Below are 20492 nucleotides of genomic sequence, written 5' to 3' on the forward strand. Positions count from 1 at the left end.
GAAGGACAAATCCAAGCCAGAAGTGCTTGCTGAAGCGATAACATTATGATTTCCATTCAGATGTTATTTCTGGACTGGTTTTTGTGATCGTGACTGTCATTGATACGTTTAATCATGTCGAGTTGTTCTGAAACACTCTTAAATGTCAAGCAGCTTTATTACAGTATCATGATGACAGAGGAGATGTTTGTGAAGACGACACACACACACACAACTCCGTATAGCTATCTTTGAGGACATACATTGACACAATGCAATCTCTAGCTCCTTACCCTAAACCTACCTATCAGAACTAAGTGTCTCACCCAAACCCTTACCCTAATCCTACCCTTTACCCAATTATAGCCTAACCCCAAAAACCAAGTCTTGACCCTCAAACAGGCCTTTAAAGGGCTCTCAGAAAGTGAGGACCTGCCAAAATGTCCTCACTTTACAAGATTGTCCTCACTCTGATGGTCTAAAACTCAAATTGGCCCTCTTCAGTCTCTCTCTCTCACACACACACACACACACATCTGCATGTCATGAATGACTAACCCACGCTGTCTTTCTTCATTAACGTTAATGTTCAAATCTCCAAAGCATCGAAATATAAGGGAGTCTGTTCACTCAAAAATCATTATTCTCAAACTACAAAACAAAAACTCAATGTGGGCTGCATTTCAAGAACTCAAAATGCAACGTGATGGTAAAACCACGGTATATGATTTTAAACTTTTTGAAAAAAAAATGCATGTTGAAAATCCATGAAATTAGAAAACATTTCGAGTCAAAAAATTTAGGATTTTTAGTTTTGTTCAAGATGAGAAATTAATATTTTTCCCCAGTAACTGTTGAATGAATGGTATGGGTCCCAAAAACAAAGATTAAAGACCAGCTGTGGTCAGAAACACTTGATGGTGCAGAAAACCAGTTGTTTTCCATGAGTGAATGTGAAAAGTGATACATGCTCCAATCACAATTTAGATTAATTAATGAAATATCCCTATCATTTATTGCTTCTTTATCTGCATCATGTCATTATAAACCCTCAGGGGCCTTTTGATCCAGACAGATCCTTTTATATTTAGCCTACATGGTTTTTAATCCACAAATTCAGCTACAATTGGCCATAAATCTGCAGTGGGTTGCTCATGTTGTGTAAAACATGTAGGTTGACTCAATCCATAGACTGAAGCTGATCAAATCAGTGTGTTTCTGTCATCTAGTGGTGGAAAGTGGAAAAGCACTTGTGCAGTTACTATGGTAAACATTAGTTCAGAATATCTACTGTAAAACCACACTATGTTAATATAATATATGTTATTCCTGAAATTGTGTGTAAGCCATTTTTAGAATCTTTCATACAGTGCAAATGACTTATAGTTTATTCATGTAGTACATCAAAGTTACGGAAATGTTAATTTAAGGTGGTATTATTATTATTATTATTATAACCATGGGTTAACATGTCCCTGCATGTCATTTTCATCTCTTTAGAGGTCACTAAATCTCATCTCAACACATTTCTTGAATAGTTTTGCTCTTAATAATAGTCTTCTCATCTGAAAATAAATATTTGTGATTTATTCTCCTCAGTTTTGAGGTTTAACGTTGAAAATTTATTTTATGTTTGATGTTACACTGTATATTTGTTAACACAGGATTTGTGGACCTAGTGATTAATTTATGTAGTAATAAATTATTTCAATAATAATAATACATGTGTGTGTATATAATATATATAGTATGTAATTTTTACAAATAATTTAACAATTAAATGTAAATTTTCTTTTTTTTAGATTTTCTCAAAACAGATTTTTTTTATAATAATTTTTTTCTAATGTAGAAAAAAATATATATTAATATACCTAGTCAGTGCAACAACGATGCACCTTACAATTATAATTAAACAGATGGATTATCAAATTAGCCAAATAGTAAACTTATGTGTTTCTTTTTTTCCAACTGTCTTTTAAACTTTTTTTTATGTTATTACTCTACAAAATACAGTAAAACCTCCATGACATGATCAAATCCACTGTTCAAACAAACACAACGATCGTCGAAGCCTGAGCTCACGTTAATGTCTTTATTTTTTAATATCTACTTCATACCAATATTCAAGGATTCTGAAAGAAACGAATGTCACAGAGTAGCTCACAAAATAAACATTCTCTTGCACCGTTATATTTTACACATTCTTATAATAAAAAAAATAAATCAACATGTGGTTTACCGAACGAAACGAAGGTAGCTGAAGACGTCCACGTGGAAATCAAAGAAAAGGAACAGCCTCGACTCTACAAGTGGAACAAAAATAAAAGTATATACATATAACATCCTCCTGAGATCGCAGAGCTTTGCATGTGGATACAAACAGACCAGCTCAAGACCTGGTTTGGTGGATTAATCTGTACCGGAAACTGATGATCGTACATCTGGACCCTGATCAAGACTGGTCCCTTCAGACCAGGGTTTGTTTTCCACGTTTAACACACACACATTCTCTATGGCAACTCTGATAACACTGTCAGATAATAATGAACAGATCACAGCATTGACCGCTTTGGTGAATCCATCACTTTTATATTGCTCTGATAATGTATTTACAGACACAATCACACACACATACAAACAAACGCTCACGAAACACTGACAACAGTTTGTGCGGGTAAAACAGATCACATTTGCACCAAATAAGCAAGCTGAGTCACGCAGAGCGGTGCCAAAAACACGTCCTCCTGTCCATGAACTGGAAAAGTGTGTGTGACTGTCCAGCTTCTGTCACATCCAGCAGTTAAACTCCTCTTTCATCGAGTCCTTGGCTCTCAGTGTCCGCTGGCGTCTGGCGTGGAGGAGGACGCTGGTGTGGATGCTCTGGAGGTCTTCTCCAGGCCTGGACTCGGGACCGGGCCGCTCTCCGGAGCTTTGGCCAGGACGCGTGGCATGGATTTGGGCTGCGCCTGGAGCCCCGGGCTGCAGATGAGATGGTGTCGCTCCCAGTCCTTGTGCTGACAGAAGGAGCCGCAGTAACGCGCCGCATTACAGCCGCTGCACGTCTCGCTCGCCTTCCGACCGCAGTTCCAGCAGCACTGAGAACCAGAGAGAAAATTACAGCTTACAGCATTAGAAATATATAAACATTACACGTTTAAACATAATATTAAACAAATGCGTCTAGAAATATCTTTAATCAGCAAAGACACATTAAACGTGACATTAAAACTGACCTATAAATATATGTGTGTGTGTGTGTATAAATATTTGAAATGAAAATGATTGAAATTATTTAATGAATATAAAATTAATATGTGACCCTGGACCACAAAACCAGTAAAAGAACCCAATGTTGATTCAATCAGGCGAATGTTTGCATTATAATGAGCCTCATTTGCATAAAAAGGAAGGCCTCATTTAAATATTCATGACACATTGTTGTATCGGTGCAGACGCAGCGTCTGTGGTTGGTGACTGAATTAATGTGTGTTTAGCGTGACTCTCACCTCGCTGGAGTCTTCCTGCTCGTTGATGACCTGTATGGCGTCTTCGGTGGCTTTCCTCTTGGCCTCGGCGAGGGTTTTCTCCATCTTGGCTCTCTCGGTGGTGATCATCTCGAAGGCTTTCTGCTCGGCATCGGCGACGGCCTTCTGCACCTCGTCCATCGCCTGACGCTTCACCTCGTTCACCGCTTCCTCTGAAGAATCAAACCACACATGCATAAACATCCTGTTTCATGCACGCTATTTTCTTGCGATAGAACAAGAATCAATATCCAGCAGAGAGCTTTGAGTCTGAAAGTGTGATTAATGAGAAACAAGACTGATGAACAGGTGGTAGGGGAGAAAACAGGTTTCCCAGGGTGCATCTGGGTTGCTGCCCTTACCAGCTTTCCTCCATATCTCATCAGGCACGTAGCCAGAGCCGGCGCGCAGGGGAAGATCCCTCTGAGAGTCTGTGGGGGACAAAAACAAATATATTAGTAGCGAATTAGCACTGAAATGCTTTAGAGGAGGGATGGATATGGAGGCACGTGAGCCACTTTGAGAGTTTGGGCAGCGTTTGGTCACAGATGGCGGAGAGGAACGCGGCCAGACCTCGGCGCTTGAGACGATATTCTCTCAGCCTGGACCCAAATACACAACACCTGCTCCATCAGCAGGCTCTCTCTCTCTCTCTCACACACACACACACACACACGCACACAATTTCATCTGTTAGTTGGGTTTTAAAAGACACTTAAAGAGACGGTTCACCCAAAAATGAAAATTCTGTCTGCTCTAAACCTGTACGAGTTTCTTTCTTCTTCTGAGCACAAAAGAAGACGTTTTGAAGAATGCTGGTGACCAAACAGTTGACGGTAGCCATAGATTTTTTTTTCCATACAATGGAAGTCAATGGTTGGACAATCTCTTTAATATTCAATAATGTTATCAATCTGACTGCACTGAAACTATCGGAGGAGAACAAAACTTGAACTGATTGAGCTGAATGATTAATTTATCGTCTTCTGTAGCGCTGCTTTACAGCCGAATCAGATTTGTTCATAATTGATGCATTTTGATTCATTTTGTGTTGTTGAACTGAATCAGCACTGAATAACGACACCGCTGTCTTTAATTATCGCTGAATTTAACTGGTTTCATAATGAATGAACTGAATCAACACTGAACTGAATAATGACAGTATTGTCTTTTAAGAGCTGCTTTACAGCTGAATTTGTCTTCATTGATTCTGTTGTTTATCACTTTGAAGCTGCTTTGAAATGTATAAAGCACTATAGAAATCAAGGTGAATTGACATGGGAGCGAATGAGTTGACCATCACCACCACTAGAGGGAACTTGTTTTACGCTCTGGAAAATTGCCTCAAACTCTACAAATTAAGTTTGTGAGTAAAGACGGTAACAGGATTCAAATGAAAGGTCTGCAGCAAAAAAGGTCAAAGTTGGAACATGATTCTGAACTCCTGAGCGACTCACCTGCGTTGACTCCCTCTGCTGACAGAGGGCTGTGTGTCTTGCTGAACGGGGCGTTCCCTGCGGCCGATCCGTTCTTGCGCCCGTCGTCGTGTGGGTTTGAGCGTCGTCGCCAGTAATTGAGCTCCTCGCGGTCGGACTCCTGACAGCGCCGCAGAACGCTCACCGAACGCCGCGTCTTCTCCACCATGTCCACAATGCAGTTCAGCACCTCTCTCTCTCTCTCACACACACACACACACACACGCACACAATTTCATCTGTTAGTTGGGTTTTAAAAGACACTTAAAGAGACGGTTCACCCAAAAATGAAAATTCTGTCTGCTCTAAACCTGTACGAGTTTCTTTCTTCTTCTGAGCACAAAAGAAGACGTTTTGAAGAATGCTGGTGACCAAACAGTTGACGGTAGCCATAGATTTTTTTTTCCATACAATGGAAGTCAATGGTTGGACAATCTCTTTAATATTCAATAATGTTATCAATCTGACTGCACTGAAACTATCGGAGGAGAACAAAACTTGAACTGATTGAGCTGAATGATTAATTTATCGTCTTCTGTAGCGCTGCTTTACAGCCGAATCAGATTTGTTCATAATTGATGCATTTTGATTCATTTTGTGTTGTTGAACTGAATCAGCACTGAATAACGACACCGCTGTCTTTAATTATCGCTGAATTTAACTGGTTTCATAATGAATGAACTGAATCAACACTGAACTGAATAATGACAGTATTGTCTTTTAAGAGCTGCTTTACAGCTGAATTTGTCTTCATTGATTCTGTTGTTTATCACTTTGAAGCTGCTTTGAAATGTATAAAGCACTATAGAAATCAAGGTGAATTGACATGGGAGCGAATGAGTTGACCATCACCACCACTAGAGGGAACTTGTTTTACGCTCTGGAAAATTGCCTCAAACTCTACAAATTAAGTTTGTGAGTAAAGACGGTAACAGGATTCAAATGAAAGGTCTGCAGCAAAAAAGGTCAAAGTTGGAACATGATTCTGAACTCCTGAGCGACTCACCTGCGTTGACTCCCTCTGCTGACAGAGGGCTGTGTGTCTTGCTGAACGGGGCGTTCCCTGCGGCCGATCCGTTCTTGCGCCCGTCGTCGTGTGGGTTTGAGCGTCGTCGCCAGTAATTGAGCTCCTCGCGGTCGGACTCCTGACAGCGCCGCAGAACGCTCACCGAACGCCGCGTCTTCTCCACCATGTCCACAATGCAGTTCAGCACCTACAACCAGAGACGACAGAAAAACTTAAGAGCACAAAATTCACAATAGATTGAAACTTGCATATACATACATTACATACTTGGACTCATTTATTCTCTTTAGCCTATGGTGTTGCTTGAGAATATTGGGTTATAAAGTTGTTTATGGTTTATTTTGCATGCTTTTATTTGTATCTTATGAGTTTTTTAATTTGCTGTTGCTTTTGATATTATTTAATTGTTTATAAATTGTACAGCACTTTGGTTCAACACTTGTCATTTTTAAATGTGCTTTATAAATAAACGTGAACTTGAGTTACTATATTATATACTTACTATTTAATATAATGTTATGTATGAATTAAAAAATATTTGATCTGTCATTTGAAAAAGTAAAATTAAGTAAGTTAAGCAGACTTGACTAACACTCATATGTTTTTTGTTGTTGATTTTTTTATTTTTTTATTTCATACACCACGGTGTTACCAGATGAATCTCAGAAATGAAGCCCTATTTTATGACTATGATTTGTTTTGCATTATTTTCAGGACAATTAAACACATTTTTCCTCCCAAACTCTCAGTATATTGCATGTTGGATTTTTTGCTTTTGAGTTTGTTTCTGATTCTCATCATCAGTGATGATTCTGATTAAATTCTCAGAACTGAAATAAAATTATTTAAATCAGCATAAATTTAAAGCATTTTAACAAATACTATCATGATAGTTCAGTTTAAAAAATATACATGTTTTGTATTAAAGTAATGAGTTTTTTTGTCTGTTTTTTTTTTGCATTACAGTAATAAGTGTTTCATTGTGTGCTTAATTTTAACTAAAATTATTTGAAAATAATTAAAATAATATAAGTATTAGATGGAAAAACGTAAACGTTGCCTTGGCAACTCACTGAAAAAAGTTTTAGTTAAATTACTACAACTGAAATACAAATAAATTACAGGTAAATTCACAAAATAAAATGACAAAAACAAAATTACTAAATTAAAATAAAAACTGAAAATATAAAAAATAAAACCATAATAGTAAATACATTAAAATAACACTAAAATATATATATATTTTTTTATTCTTGATTTTCAGGTGAAATACAAGCCAGGTTTCGTGAGATTCACTTCCATGGTGCTTTTTTGTAAGAATTATCAAGAAATGCAGTCTTACGTGATCCAGATGTCTCCATTCTTCAGCCCACTCTCTGTCTGTCAGTCTGTGGTCTACAGGTTCCTCACGGAAGCCTCCGTTACTGCCTGAAAACATCGACAAAACACCTCAGATCTTCAAAACTTCAGAAGCAGTCAAAGCTTTCTGCTCGTATTGTGTGTAGTTACCTGTCAGCCGCGGCCGCTCCTTCAGCTCCGGGACCCGCTGCGGCTCTCTGTACAGGTGAGGTGTGCTGATGTCATCCAGCGCGTAGTGCTGCAGAGGGGGCGGAGTCGGGTGCATCTGGGCGGGGAGCTGCAGCGGGTGGGCGGGGCTGTGTCTGGGGGCGGGGCTAATGGTGCAGATGCGCTTGGCAGGAGGCTCCAGGGAGGCGGGAGGACGCTCGTGGAAACCATTCTCTTTACTTCTGGAGTAAATCATAAAAAATAAATAAGAGACAAATCCCTAATAACACTTTTGGACCTGTACAATGACAATACCAGGGGTTTTGAAACACCTTACAGTAAACAATGTAGCTCCTCAGAAACAGTTGTGGTTGCTACAAAGTGGTTGCCGAGCAACACACAAACCTAAACAAAGGTGTGTGTTACTTTGTAGCGTCATTTACAACAGCTTCGAACGCGGCTCAGCCAATCAGAGTCAAGCACCGGAACTCTTCGCTTTATATATATCAAAGTGCAATTCCTAGTAATACTTACAAAAAGTACCATGGCCATACCATGCTTTTTGGACATTTTACCATGGATAATACCATGTTTGTTAGTTTGCTTGTTTATTTATTTTAATACTGTGGCAATTCCATGCTTTCTTAGATATGTACCATGGCATGCAATGTTATTTTGCTCATGGTATCATGGAAATGCCATGTTTTTGGACTAAAAGCTTGTGATTTTGAACGTTTGGAAATAAATAATATAAGACATAAAAATAAAAGTGTAAAATAAACTTTATTAAAATATCACATTATATTTTTTTATTTTACAGTTTTGTCATTTTAGTATTTATATACAATTATAGCTTTTATTACTATTTTAAATTAGCTTTTAATTTAAGCTTTTAGTTTAATTGTAGTTAAATTTTTTGTAATGTGCTTTTGTCATTTTTATTATTTATTTTAAATAAATATTTCAATTTAAATAATTATATTTAATATTATTATTATTATTAGGTTTAATGTATTATTTTTATTTCAGTTTTAGTTTTAGTTCAGTTTCAGATTTTATTCATTTCCAGTTATTAATTTTAGTTTTTCGACTTAATTCAGTTAGTTGCAAATTTAGTTCAAGTTTTCCATCTAATATTTATATTTTATTTTATTACAGCTTTATTTAAATTAACAAAATTTGTAATAGTTTTAACAATAATAACCCTGTTTACTGTAATTTACAACTGTAATGTATTTCTGTCTTCCTTTTTTATAATTAGTCAAAAAATGTTGCCACAGTAATATCATGGTATTCTTTTGAAATGCCTTGCAAAACTATGCTGAAATCATGATATATGAAAGCGTAAGTTTACTATAGTACTGCCATGGTATTTATTTTAAAGGAAAGCTGAGGGGTTTATTTCTCAGGCATCTGGCATTAGAACTAGTACACCGTTGTCGCTTGTGAAATCAAAATGACGGTGCAATGGGTGGAAACGTGCAGATTAAGGAGCGCTAATATTATAATGAGATCCCTTTGCCACGTCACCAAGGGAGTGATTTTTTCTCAGACGCTTGCAGAAAAAAAGCTTGTCAAAACAAAGTTACTGGGTTAATCTTTTTCACGTTTGCTTGGTTGGTAGATGCACCGGGGACCTGATTATAGCACTTACAACCTGGAAAAGTCAGATTTTCATGATATGTCACCTTTAAAGTCTGACCACCACATTTTTGGCATTTTTCCTGATAAGAGTGGAGATAAAGGTCAAGAGGATTCGTTCCTCGACAGACTTGGAGGAGCCGCGCCGAGCGTGCAAACTCAAAGCAGATCGCGCCCGAGGCGTCTGTTCAGCGTCACTGCACGTTCTGCTCGCCATTATAGCTCCAGACCGCGATTTACACCAACATCTCATCAAAATAGTCAATAAATCTTTCATATGAAAACACTTAAGTTCAGCCTCAGGAGGATGGAAACGGAGAAGAGTAACAATCGGCAAGACGAAACAAACCAGAGCCAGCGGTTCATTTCTTACATGATGAGCATGTGAGTCTGATTACTAATGTGAAAAAATGAAGAATATCAGACTGTTATCTGGCAAACACAAGGGGTGTAACTTTTAAAAACCATGAATTAACACATCTCGCTCTCAGTAAAACATGCTAATTCGACTTCTGCGAAAATGATTCAGTGATTCATTGAAGTTGTCACTCAAAAATGAAAATACAGGCAGAATTGTATGCATTTCCATTCAATAAAAAGGGACAGATGCTCCTCATATCACTGTGCTTTGAATTAAATCATATCATATATAACAAATGGGTTTGATTTTAGTTGTCATATTTACTGATTATGATGTTATCACTATAAATGAGCCACGACAAGTGTTATTTTAGTATTATTTATATACTGTATTTTTCTATAATTTAAATTACCTTTTGTTTTATATTTTCCCTTTTCATTTTTAATTTTATTTTAATGTTTAGTCATTTTGATATGTGCATTTTTTCTTCTTCATTATTATAATTTTTTTAACATTACTATTTAGGTTTAATTTTATATTTTTATTAAAGTATTCATTTTATTCAAAGTTTTAATTTTTATTTATATCAAGTTATTTTAGTGCTTTTGTTTTATATTTTCAGTTTTCATTTTAATTTTAGTTTGTTTTAGTAATTTTGATATGTGCTTTTTTATGTTTTATTATTATTATTTCTTTAATATAACCATTTAGGTTTAATTTGATTGTTTTTTAAGTTTACAATTTTTATTTCAAGTTATTTTAGTGCTTCAACTTAAATTTATTTCAGTGAATTTTTCAATCAATTTCTGATTTTTAGTTTGTTTAAACATTTTTTTATTATTTTAGCTTTGTTTAAATTTGTCAAAAACGATTTAATAGATTTAGTTGCAGTTAACAATAATAACCCTATTTTTCTCCACATCAATTTTGCAAGAGCTCCAAAAAATGAATGAGTGTTGTGTTTATGGTTTGAATATGTTTTCTTACAGTCAAGTGATTCTCAAGTTGGTTTGACTGAATCATTGAAAAGAACCACATCAAAAGAATGATTCGTTTGATCACTAAACAGTTCATTACTGGTGATAATCAAAACAATTCCGTTTTCAAGGAATACATTAAACATGATATCCGAAGAAAATGGTTTGGAAGGCTTTAAAATGTTTTCCAAACACATCCAAACCAGGACAAGAATCTCTGTAGTTTTTATTACTAGTGCGACAGACACGATTGACTCGGTCCTCCTCTCACATATGCGTCTGTCATTCACGTTCTCACGAGCTCCATATGCAGCGCAGCCCTGTAAAAAACCTGCAACGGTTTATAGTTGTGTTTCACACTTCCGACCGCCTGGAATTCTCGGAAGTCTCAGTCTGCTCCGTAAATTACCAAAGGAAACACGAGACACCTTCCACTTTCTCCGTTCAGCATCCCTATCATGCATGCTATCATAAAATCACTGAATTCAATCAGCTTCAGGGATTCACTAATATCGCCAAATCAACATTCCTGCTCGCATATGGACGGTTTTATTGCACTTTATGGTTTTTATGTCCTTTTTTGAGATTGACTGACCTTGAGTCAAACGGTTGTGGACAGGAGAGTAATTTTAATTAAGAATTTTGCTCTCTGTTTTATTTTTTTTTAAATATATTTTTATAATATTTTCAGTATGCATAATATTGTTTATATTAAAATATTACTATTTAGGCCCCATTTCTTTTTAGCTCAGTTCTAGCTTTTATTTATTTCTAGGTAGTAATTTAGTGCAACTAGTTTTTCATTCAATTGCTGATTTTTAGTTCAAGTTTAACATTGAAACACCCATCTCATATTTATATTTAATTTTAGTTCAGCTTTATTTCAATTCAACACAAATGTGTTAATAGTTCAAGTTAAAATCATCTAATTCAAGCAGCTTCACATCAGTTTCATCCTGAATATATTTTCAGGGATTCACTAAAATCAACATTCCTGCTTTCATATAGACTTTTTAAAAAAAAATTAAAAAATTTTTTTATAAATATTTTCAATAGTTATACATTTTTTAGTTTTTTATATATTTACAATATTTTTTAATACTTTTTTATTTAACATTTAGTGCTTCCATCTCATATTTATATTTTATTAAAAATTTTTATAATATGTAATATATTTACTATTTTATCCCAATTTTTGATTATTTTTTATTTGCATTTTATTTTAGTTTAGTTTGTTTCAATTTAACAAAATGTTTTAATAGTTTTCGTTTTAATTTAACATTTAGTGTTTCCATCTCATATTTATATTTTATTAAAATTTTTAATATTTCCTTTTTTTCCCTTTTTCCTATTATTTTATCCCAATTTAAAAAAAAAATTATTTGCATTTTATTTTGTTTCAATTTAACAAAAATGTTTTAATAGTTTTCGTTTTAATTTAACATTTAGTGTTTCCATCTCATATTTTTATTTTATTAAAATTTTTAATATTTCCTTTTTTTCCCTATTTCCTATTATTTTATCCCAATTTTAATTTTTTTTTAAATTTAATTTAATTTTGTTTCAATTTAACAAAAATGTTTTAATAGTTTTTGTTTTAATGTCACCTGTACCATAATAACCCTGGTTAACAACAAGGGCGAGTGACTTGCAGAATTGCCCTTTTTAAGCTCAACTATTGCTTTACTGGCCGTTTACCTTCAGGAAGGGAATGACGAAGGGCCTCAGGGGGAAGTTTGTAGCTTCTTGCAGTCTGGAGTGAAACTCTTCAATGGTGACGGTGGAGTTCTGTGGGAGAAACACATCGCTTGTTAACTCTAGCTCACAGCTGATCAAACGGTGCTCGTGAGAGGCGTGTGTGAGGGACGCACCACCAGCGCCAGCACCAGGTTTCGGACGCTCTCTCCGATCTCGGGCGAGATGTCGTTGCCGAACTGCTGCAGTGTTGTGAGGAAGCGCTTGAGTTTGCTCAGCTGTCGCGCGCCGCAGGTGGCTGGAAGCTGCTGATTGGCCAGAGAGGAGGAAGATGATGATGAAGGGCCGTTGCTGTAGCGCTGAGGTGGCGAGGGAATGGCGTTAAGCATCGGCGGAGAGTGATTGATCCCATTAGTCACTGCAGAAACAGAGAATGTGGTTAGCAATGATCTGCAAACACAGAATTAATCAACATTTTAGTATTATTTATGTACGATAATAGTTTTTATTAATCTTTTGAATTATCTTTTATAATTTATGTTTCCAGTTTTTATTTTTATTTTAGTTTTCTTATGTGCTTTTGTCTTTTTTTAAATATTACTATTTGTGTCCCTGGAGCACAAAAGCAGTGTTAAGTCGCTGGGGTATATTTGTAGCAATAGCCAACAATACATTGTATGGGTCACAATTATCAATCTTTCTTTTATGCCAAAAATCATTAGGATATTAAGTAAAGATCATGTTCCATGAATATATTTAGTAAATTTCCTACTGCAAATATATCAAAAGTTAATGTTTGATTAGTAATATGCATCGCTAAGAACTTCATTTGAACAACTTTAAAGATGATTTTCTCAATATTTTGATTTTTTTGCACCCTCAGATTCCAGATTTTCAAATAGTTGTATCTCAGCCAAATATTGTCCTATCCTAACAAACCATACATTAATGGAAATATTATTTATTCAGCTTTCAGCTGATGTATAAATCTCAATTTCAAAAAATTGACCCTTATGACTGGTTTTGTCCTCCAGAGTCACATTTATGTTAAATTTCAGTTTAATTTTTGTTTTTATTTCTTTCCAGTTAAACTTATTTTAATTAGTTTTTTTGTTTGTTTAAGTTTAATGTTTAGTTTTACCATCTCACATTTTATTTTATTTCAGCTTTATTTCAATTTAACAAAAATGTTTTTAATAGTTTTCATTTTAGTTAATGTTAATACCCGTTTTTCACCACATACATTTTCCTGAAGTGTTGTGTTTATGGCTATAATGTATGAAGCTATAGTATTTTACTAATCATAAATAACGACTCTTTCTTTCAGCAAAAACACTCTTTTCACTTTAAACTTTTGCTTTGGTTTTCCTTTGTATTTCGGCACTGCGGTTACTTGCTCCTGTAGGGTAAGTGGCTTTTTTCCTCATTGTAAGATGTTTTGCATACAAACGCATGCTAAATAATGAAATGTAAATGCACTACTATGCATTTAAAGCACTGTATGTACTTTGCTGGTAAAAGACTCTATGCCAGTATTAAGACATCTGCGTTTGTGTTCAACTGCATACTGTGAATTGCATACTACATACTGCAATTTTGACAAATAGTACACTGCATACTGCAAATTCTGACAAATGCAATAGGTTATTTGAATATTCCATGCATACAGAAAATTCCAATCTTATGCATTTCTTATGCATACTGCAGAAACGGTAGTATGTCATCCTATGGGACACACTAGTGCCAGATAGTACAGCTAGCAGCATGCATGTTTGAATGCAGTGTTGTGTGCAAGTCTCACATGCTGTGGTGGAGAAGGCTGCCGGTCGAGGTCCGCTGGGGTTGACGGAGGGTAGAGGGGGCATGACGGAGACGGTTGGTCTGGAATGAGTCTTTCCATCCACTGGGGAACCTGGCATGGCAGGAACGTTCTTCTCTGCGCTGTCTGAAAACCAGAGAGATTGAGCTGGAGACTGACAGATCACTTATTTTCATTGTAATCGCGAACATTTCTCATGAGGAGATTTCCATTAAAACCCAATAAAGTGCTGCAGATTTGTGGCAGCAGAACATCTCTGACCTCATAAAATCACCATGCAATTATTTCTTAACCGCATCCAAAACATTCCCAGAAGCACCAGTGCAAACGATGCAAACACAAATGTAGTCATTGTGTCTCAATGCATTGATATGCAATTGATATGCACTTCATGTTTAACGACACCTCCAATCCAATTGAGCCCAAACCTCTAAAAGCGGCATGCATTTCCAAGCCTGAGCTCCCTAACTAAACCCATCATCCTTTCTGCTGCACACCAGATGTTTTCTGCCCCTGTTTAAGAGCCGTGGAGTCCCGACAGCTGAAGTGCAAATGAACCAGGTTTTGTCCTCGGGAAAGAAAGGGTGATCATTGAGCCCGCTTCAGAATGGAGAATCGGGCCATTTCACGCTCGCTAACTAGGCTTCACAAAAGCCGTCAAGGGCTAAACGCATACTTTCTGCCTGTGAATGGACCACCAGGCCCAAAAGTCGTAGATCAGAGGCGCTATTGTTCTACAAGAGCCGTGAGAGAAGCTATCGGCCTCATTTGGAGTATATCAGACCGCTGGAAATGCTTTTATAAAGGCGGCTAATAGACCCACACAGATCGAGTTGTCAAAGGTCATGAAACGCTTCTTACCAGACGACTTTTCATAGACGGACAGCGCTTCTCTGGGTGAAAGGCGTGTTTTGTTTAATGTTTATTCATGGGAAACTAATGCAGTGAATGCGTTTCTCGTTGTATAGTTTTAAAATGGGCCTCTCCATTTAACAATGAAAAGTAAGGCGGCTTTTAATGGGATTGTTATAGCGCTTCATTTGTACGTTTCATTCCAGTCGCGATAAACAGACGAGTTCGTCACAGAGCAGAAAACTTGAGTGAATTGAAATATGACATTTTGCAGGTTATAGTTAATATGCTGCTATTTCTTTGTTTATACAATTTCGATTATTTCTCTATTTGTTTATGATTTTGAGTTGTGTGAAACCATAAAAAAATCATTCCTTAAAATAAAATAAACTTTTAAAAATTAAACTTATTTTATGTAACTTGAAGTACTAAAATAAATGATACTAAAATAACATCACAAAAATATAATAAGACAAATCATGTTTCTATGGAGGACAAAACCTGCAGTATAATATATAAAATATTTTTTTAAATGTATATTTTTAAATATTATGTTATATAATATACAAACAAACAAATAGGAACATATTTATTTTCCTATTATTGCATTTATTTATTTATTACATATTTATGCAAGTTTGGTCCTCCATATATTTCAAAGCATTGTTTGTGATTTGTGATATGTGACTCTGGAGCACAAAACCAGTCATAAGAGTCAATTTTTTGAAATTGAGATGTATACATCATCTGAAAGCTGAATAAATAATCTTTCCATTGATGTATGGTTTGTTAGAATCGGACAATATTTGGCTGAGATACAACTATTTGAAAATCTGGAATCTGAGGGTGCAAAAAAATCTAAATATTGAGAAAATCATCTTTAAAGTTGTCCAAATGAAGTTCTTAGCGATGCATATTACTAATCAAACATTAAGTTTTGATATATTAACGGTAGGAAATTTACAAAATATTTGAATGGAACATGATCTTTACTTAATATCCGAATGATTTTTGGCTATTGCTACAAATATACCCCAGCGACTTAACACTGGTTCAGGGTCACAAATCAAATGCTGAAGGACCAGTATATTTCATGTATTGCAATGAATCTCATTCTCATGTGCTTTTATTGTGAGTCTCCAACAAAACCATCGTCTTAACTCACTAATCGAATGCGGCACAGTCACAGGTGTGACACACTTTTGCGCGCACACACACACACACACACACACACACACACACACACTTGGGACACTTAGACACAAATCTTGTGGTTTGTGAGCACACCTGGATTTTTTTGCACCCTCAGATTCCAGATTTTCAAATAGTTGTATCTCAGCCAAATATTGTCCTATCCTAACAAACCATACATTAATGGAAATATTATTTATTCAGCTTTCAGCTGATGTATAAATCTCAATTTCAAAAAATTGACCCTTATGACTGGTTTTGTCCTCCAGAGTCACATTTATGTTAAATTTCAGTTTAATTTTTGTTTTTATTTCTTTCCAGTTAAACTTATTTTAATTAGTTTTTTTGTTTGTTTAAGTTTAATGTTTAGTTTTACCATCTCACATTTTATTTTATTTCAGCTTTATTTCAATTTAACAAAAATGTTTTTAATAGTTTTCATTTTAGTTAATGTTAATACCCGTTTTTCACCACATACATTTTCCTGAAGTGTTGTGTTTATGGCTATAATGTATGAAGCTATAGTATTTTACTAATCATAAATAACGACTCTTTCTTTCAGCAAAAACACTCTTTTCACTTTAAACTTTTGCTTTGGTTTTCCTTTGTATTTCGGCACTGCGGTTACTTGCTCCTGTAGGGTAAGTGGCTTTTTTCCTCATTGTAAGATGTTTTGCATACAAACGCATGCTAAATAATGAAATGTAAATGCACTACTATGCATTTAAAGCACTGTATGTACTTTGCTGGTAAAAGACTCTATGCCAGTATTAAGACATCTGCGTTTGTGTTCAACTGCATACTGTGAATTGCATACTACATACTGCAATTTTGACAAATAGTACACTGCATACTGCAAATTCTGACAAATGCAATAGGTTATTTGAATATTCCATGCATACAGAAAATTCCAATCTTATGCATTTCTTATGCATACTGCAGAAACGGTAGTATGTCATCCTATGGGACACACTAGTGCCAGATAGTACAGCTAGCAGCATGCATGTTTGAATGCAGTGTTGTGTGCAAGTCTCACATGCTGTGGTGGAGAAGGCTGCCGGTCGAGGTCCGCTGGGGTTGACGGAGGGTAGAGGGGGCATGACGGAGACGGTTGGTCTGGAATGAGTCTTTCCATCCACTGGGGAACCTGGCATGGCAGGAACGTTCTTCTCTGCGCTGTCTGAAAACCAGAGAGATTGAGCTGGAGACTGACAGATCACTTATTTTCATTGTAATCGCGAACATTTCTCATGAGGAGATTTCCATTAAAACCCAATAAAGTGCTGCAGATTTGTGGCAGCAGAACATCTCTGACCTCATAAAATCACCATGCAATTATTTCTTAACCGCATCCAAAACATTCCCAGAAGCACCAGTGCAAACGATGCAAACACAAATGTAGTCATTGTGTCTCAATGCATTGATATGCAATTGATATGCACTTCATGTTTAACGACACCTCCAATCCAATTGAGCCCAAACCTCTAAAAGCGGCATGCATTTCCAAGCCTGAGCTCCCTAACTAAACCCATCATCCTTTCTGCTGCACACCAGATGTTTTCTGCCCCTGTTTAAGAGCCGTGGAGTCCCGACAGCTGAAGTGCAAATAAACCAGGTTTTGTCCTCGGGAAAGAAAGGGTGATCATTGAGCCCGCTTCAGAATGGAGAATCGGGCCATTTCACGCTCGCTAACTAGGCTTCACAAAAGCCGTCAAGGGCTAAACGCATACTTTCTGCCTGTGAATGGACCACCAGGCCCAAAAGTCGTAGATCAGAGGCGCTATTGTTCTACAAGAGCCGTGAGAGAAGCTATCGGCCTCATTTGGAGTATATCAGACCGCTGGAAATGCTTTTATAAAGGCGGCTAATAGACCCACACAGATCGAGTTGTCAAAGGTCATGAAACGCTTCTTACCAGACGACTTTTCATAGACGGACAGCGCTTCTCTGGGTGAAAGGCGTGTTTTGTTTAATGTTTATTCATGGGAAACTAATGCAGTGAATGCGTTTCTCGTTGTATAGTTTTAAAATGGGCCTCTCCATTTAACAATGAAAAGTAAGGCGGCTTTTAATGGGATTGTTATAGCGCTTCATTTGTACGTTTCATTCCAGTCGCGATAAACAGACGAGTTCGTCACAGAGCAGAAAACTTGAGTGAATTGAAATATGACATTTTGCAGGTTATAGTTAATATGCTGCTATTTCTTTGTTTATACAATTTCGATTATTTCTCTATTTGTTTATGATTTTGAGTTGTGTGAAACCATAAAAAAATCATTCCTTAAAATAAAATAAACTTTTAAAAATTAAACTTATTTTATGTAACTTGAAGTACTAAAATAAATGATACTAAAATAACATCACAAAAATATAATAAGACAAATCATGTTTCTATGGAGGACAAAACCTGCAGTATAATATATAAAATATTTTTTTAAATGTATATTTTTAAATATTATGTTATATAATATACAAACAAACAAATAGGAACATATTTATTTTCCTATTATTGCATTTATTTATTTATTACATATTTATGCAAGTTTGGTCCTCCATATATTTCAAAGCATTGTTTGTGATTTGTGATATGTGACTCTGGAGCACAAAACCAGTCATAAGAGTCAATTTTTTGAAATTGAGATGTATACATCATCTCAAAGCTGAATAAATAATCTTTCCATTGATGTATGGTTTGTTAGAATCGGACAATATTTGGCTGAGATACAACTATTTGAAAATCTGGAATCTGAGGGTGCAAAAAAATCTAAATATTGAGAAAATCATCTTTAAAGTTGTCCAAATGAAGTTCTTAGCGATGCATATTACTAATCAAACATTAAGTTTTGATATATTAACGGTAGGAAATTTACAAAATATTTGAATGGAACATGATCTTTACTTAATATCCGAATGATTTTTGGCTATTGCTACAAATATACCCCAGCGACTTAACACTGGTTCAGGGTCACAAATCAAATGCTGAAGGACCAGTATATTTCATGTATTGCAATGAATCTCATTCTCATGTGCTTTTATTGTGAGTCTCCAACAAAACCATCGTCTTAACTCACTAATCGAATGCGGCACAGTCACAGGTGTGACACACTTTTGCGCGCACACACACACACACACACACACACACACACACACTTGGGACACTTAGACACAAATCTTGTGGTTTGTGAGCACACCTGAGCCCCACTCCGGGTCCTTCAGGCTGCCCTTCTTAATGCCTGACTGCCTTTGCATGTACACCTGGTTCCTTCCTAGGAGGCAGGAAGTAGAATGTGGGAAGGACTGGGAGAAACAGGAAGCCCAGCCATTTGGGTTTGTGCCACACCATAGGATGCACTCAAACCCTCCCGTATCCACCGTCTGTTAGCAGAGATTAGCATCATACCTGCGGAGAACTACAGCTTAACCAACACTAGCGACTTAAGTTCTGCTAGTCAAGCTGCATTTTGGTAATATGGGTTAAAAAAATTATAAAAATGTATGACTCGGATTGGAATCACGTTTATTGTAAAATATTGCAAATCAATATATCGGCTAGACGGATCATTTTGAGATTATGAATAAAGTCAGAAGTTTTTAAATCAAGCAAGTTTGTTTATATAATTAACAAATTAAATTGTCAATGTTTTGTTGTGTAGATATTGTGAAAAATAACCATTCATATCACCTGAGCAATTGTGCATGCATATTATTAAATTGCATTGAATGTAAATACTATAAATTGCATAAATTGGCATAATAATGGCTGCCCTGCTCTCATGCATCAATGTTATTTTTGAATTATTGATATAATATTATACTTTTTATTAATATTTGTTTACTTTGTTTTCATTTTAATTAGTAAAATTTGTTGTAATTTTGTCATGTGCTTTTGTAATTTTTATTAATACTATTTATGTTTAATTTATTTTTAAATTAGCCCAGTAGCCCAGGAAACAGTCCTAATTTTCATCTAGAAGAAGTTTTTCATCTATTATTTATATTTATTTTATTTCAGCTTTATTTCAATTAACAAAACTTTTAATAATTGTATTTATTTATTTTTCTTAGATATTAACCCTGCATATTTGTATGCATATTTCATGCATTTATATTGATGCACAATTGAAATGAATAAATGAAGGCTTATAAAGACCAAGTGCATTCAAACTGCAGATACTTCCAGCTCTTAAATTTGTCCTCTTTTGTGGTTTCAGGGACAAATGGCAGGTGTGGAGTCTTTGGTTATCAGTCACTGAACTGCTCGAGATCTACGAGGCAGAAGCATCCTTGCCTTCTACCTGAGAGAGACAGAGACAGAGACAGAGACAGAGACAGAGACAGAGACAGAGACAGAGACAGAGACAGAGACAGAGACAGAGACAGAGACAGAGACAGAGACAGAGACAGAGACAGAGACAGAGACAGAGACAGAGACAGAGACAGAGACA

General features: G+C 35.8%; 1 protein-coding gene across 1 annotated transcript in view; it reads right to left on the minus strand.

The window, feature by feature from the left end:
* Nucleotides 1-2062: 2062 nt before the first annotated feature.
* Nucleotides 2063-20492, minus strand: part of LOC107587637 (protein CBFA2T2-like) — a 39748-nt gene continuing 21318 nt past the window's right edge. Inside the window, exons 2-11 of the mRNA XM_016275485.1 lie at nt 17084-17227; nt 12362-12603; nt 12178-12278; nt 10789-10810; nt 7515-7791; nt 7348-7433; nt 5985-6192; nt 3866-3934; nt 3486-3676; nt 2063-3074 (exon numbers count right to left, since the gene is read on the minus strand). Coding sequence (XP_016130971.1) covers nt 2811-3074; nt 3486-3676; nt 3866-3934; nt 5985-6192; nt 7348-7433; nt 7515-7791; nt 10789-10810; nt 12178-12278; nt 12362-12603; nt 17084-17227 — 1604 coding nt within the window. The 3' untranslated portion in view covers nt 2063-2810. The remainder of the gene's footprint in view (nt 3075-3485; nt 3677-3865; nt 3935-5984; nt 6193-7347; nt 7434-7514; nt 7792-10788; nt 10811-12177; nt 12279-12361; nt 12604-17083; nt 17228-20492) is intronic.

This window comes from Sinocyclocheilus grahami, unplaced genomic scaffold (assembly GCF_001515645.1).
Source record: "Sinocyclocheilus grahami isolate Dianchi unplaced genomic scaffold, SAMN03320097.WGS_v1.1 scaffold94.1, whole genome shotgun sequence".
Taxonomy (NCBI): Eukaryota; Metazoa; Chordata; class Actinopteri; order Cypriniformes; family Cyprinidae; genus Sinocyclocheilus; species Sinocyclocheilus grahami.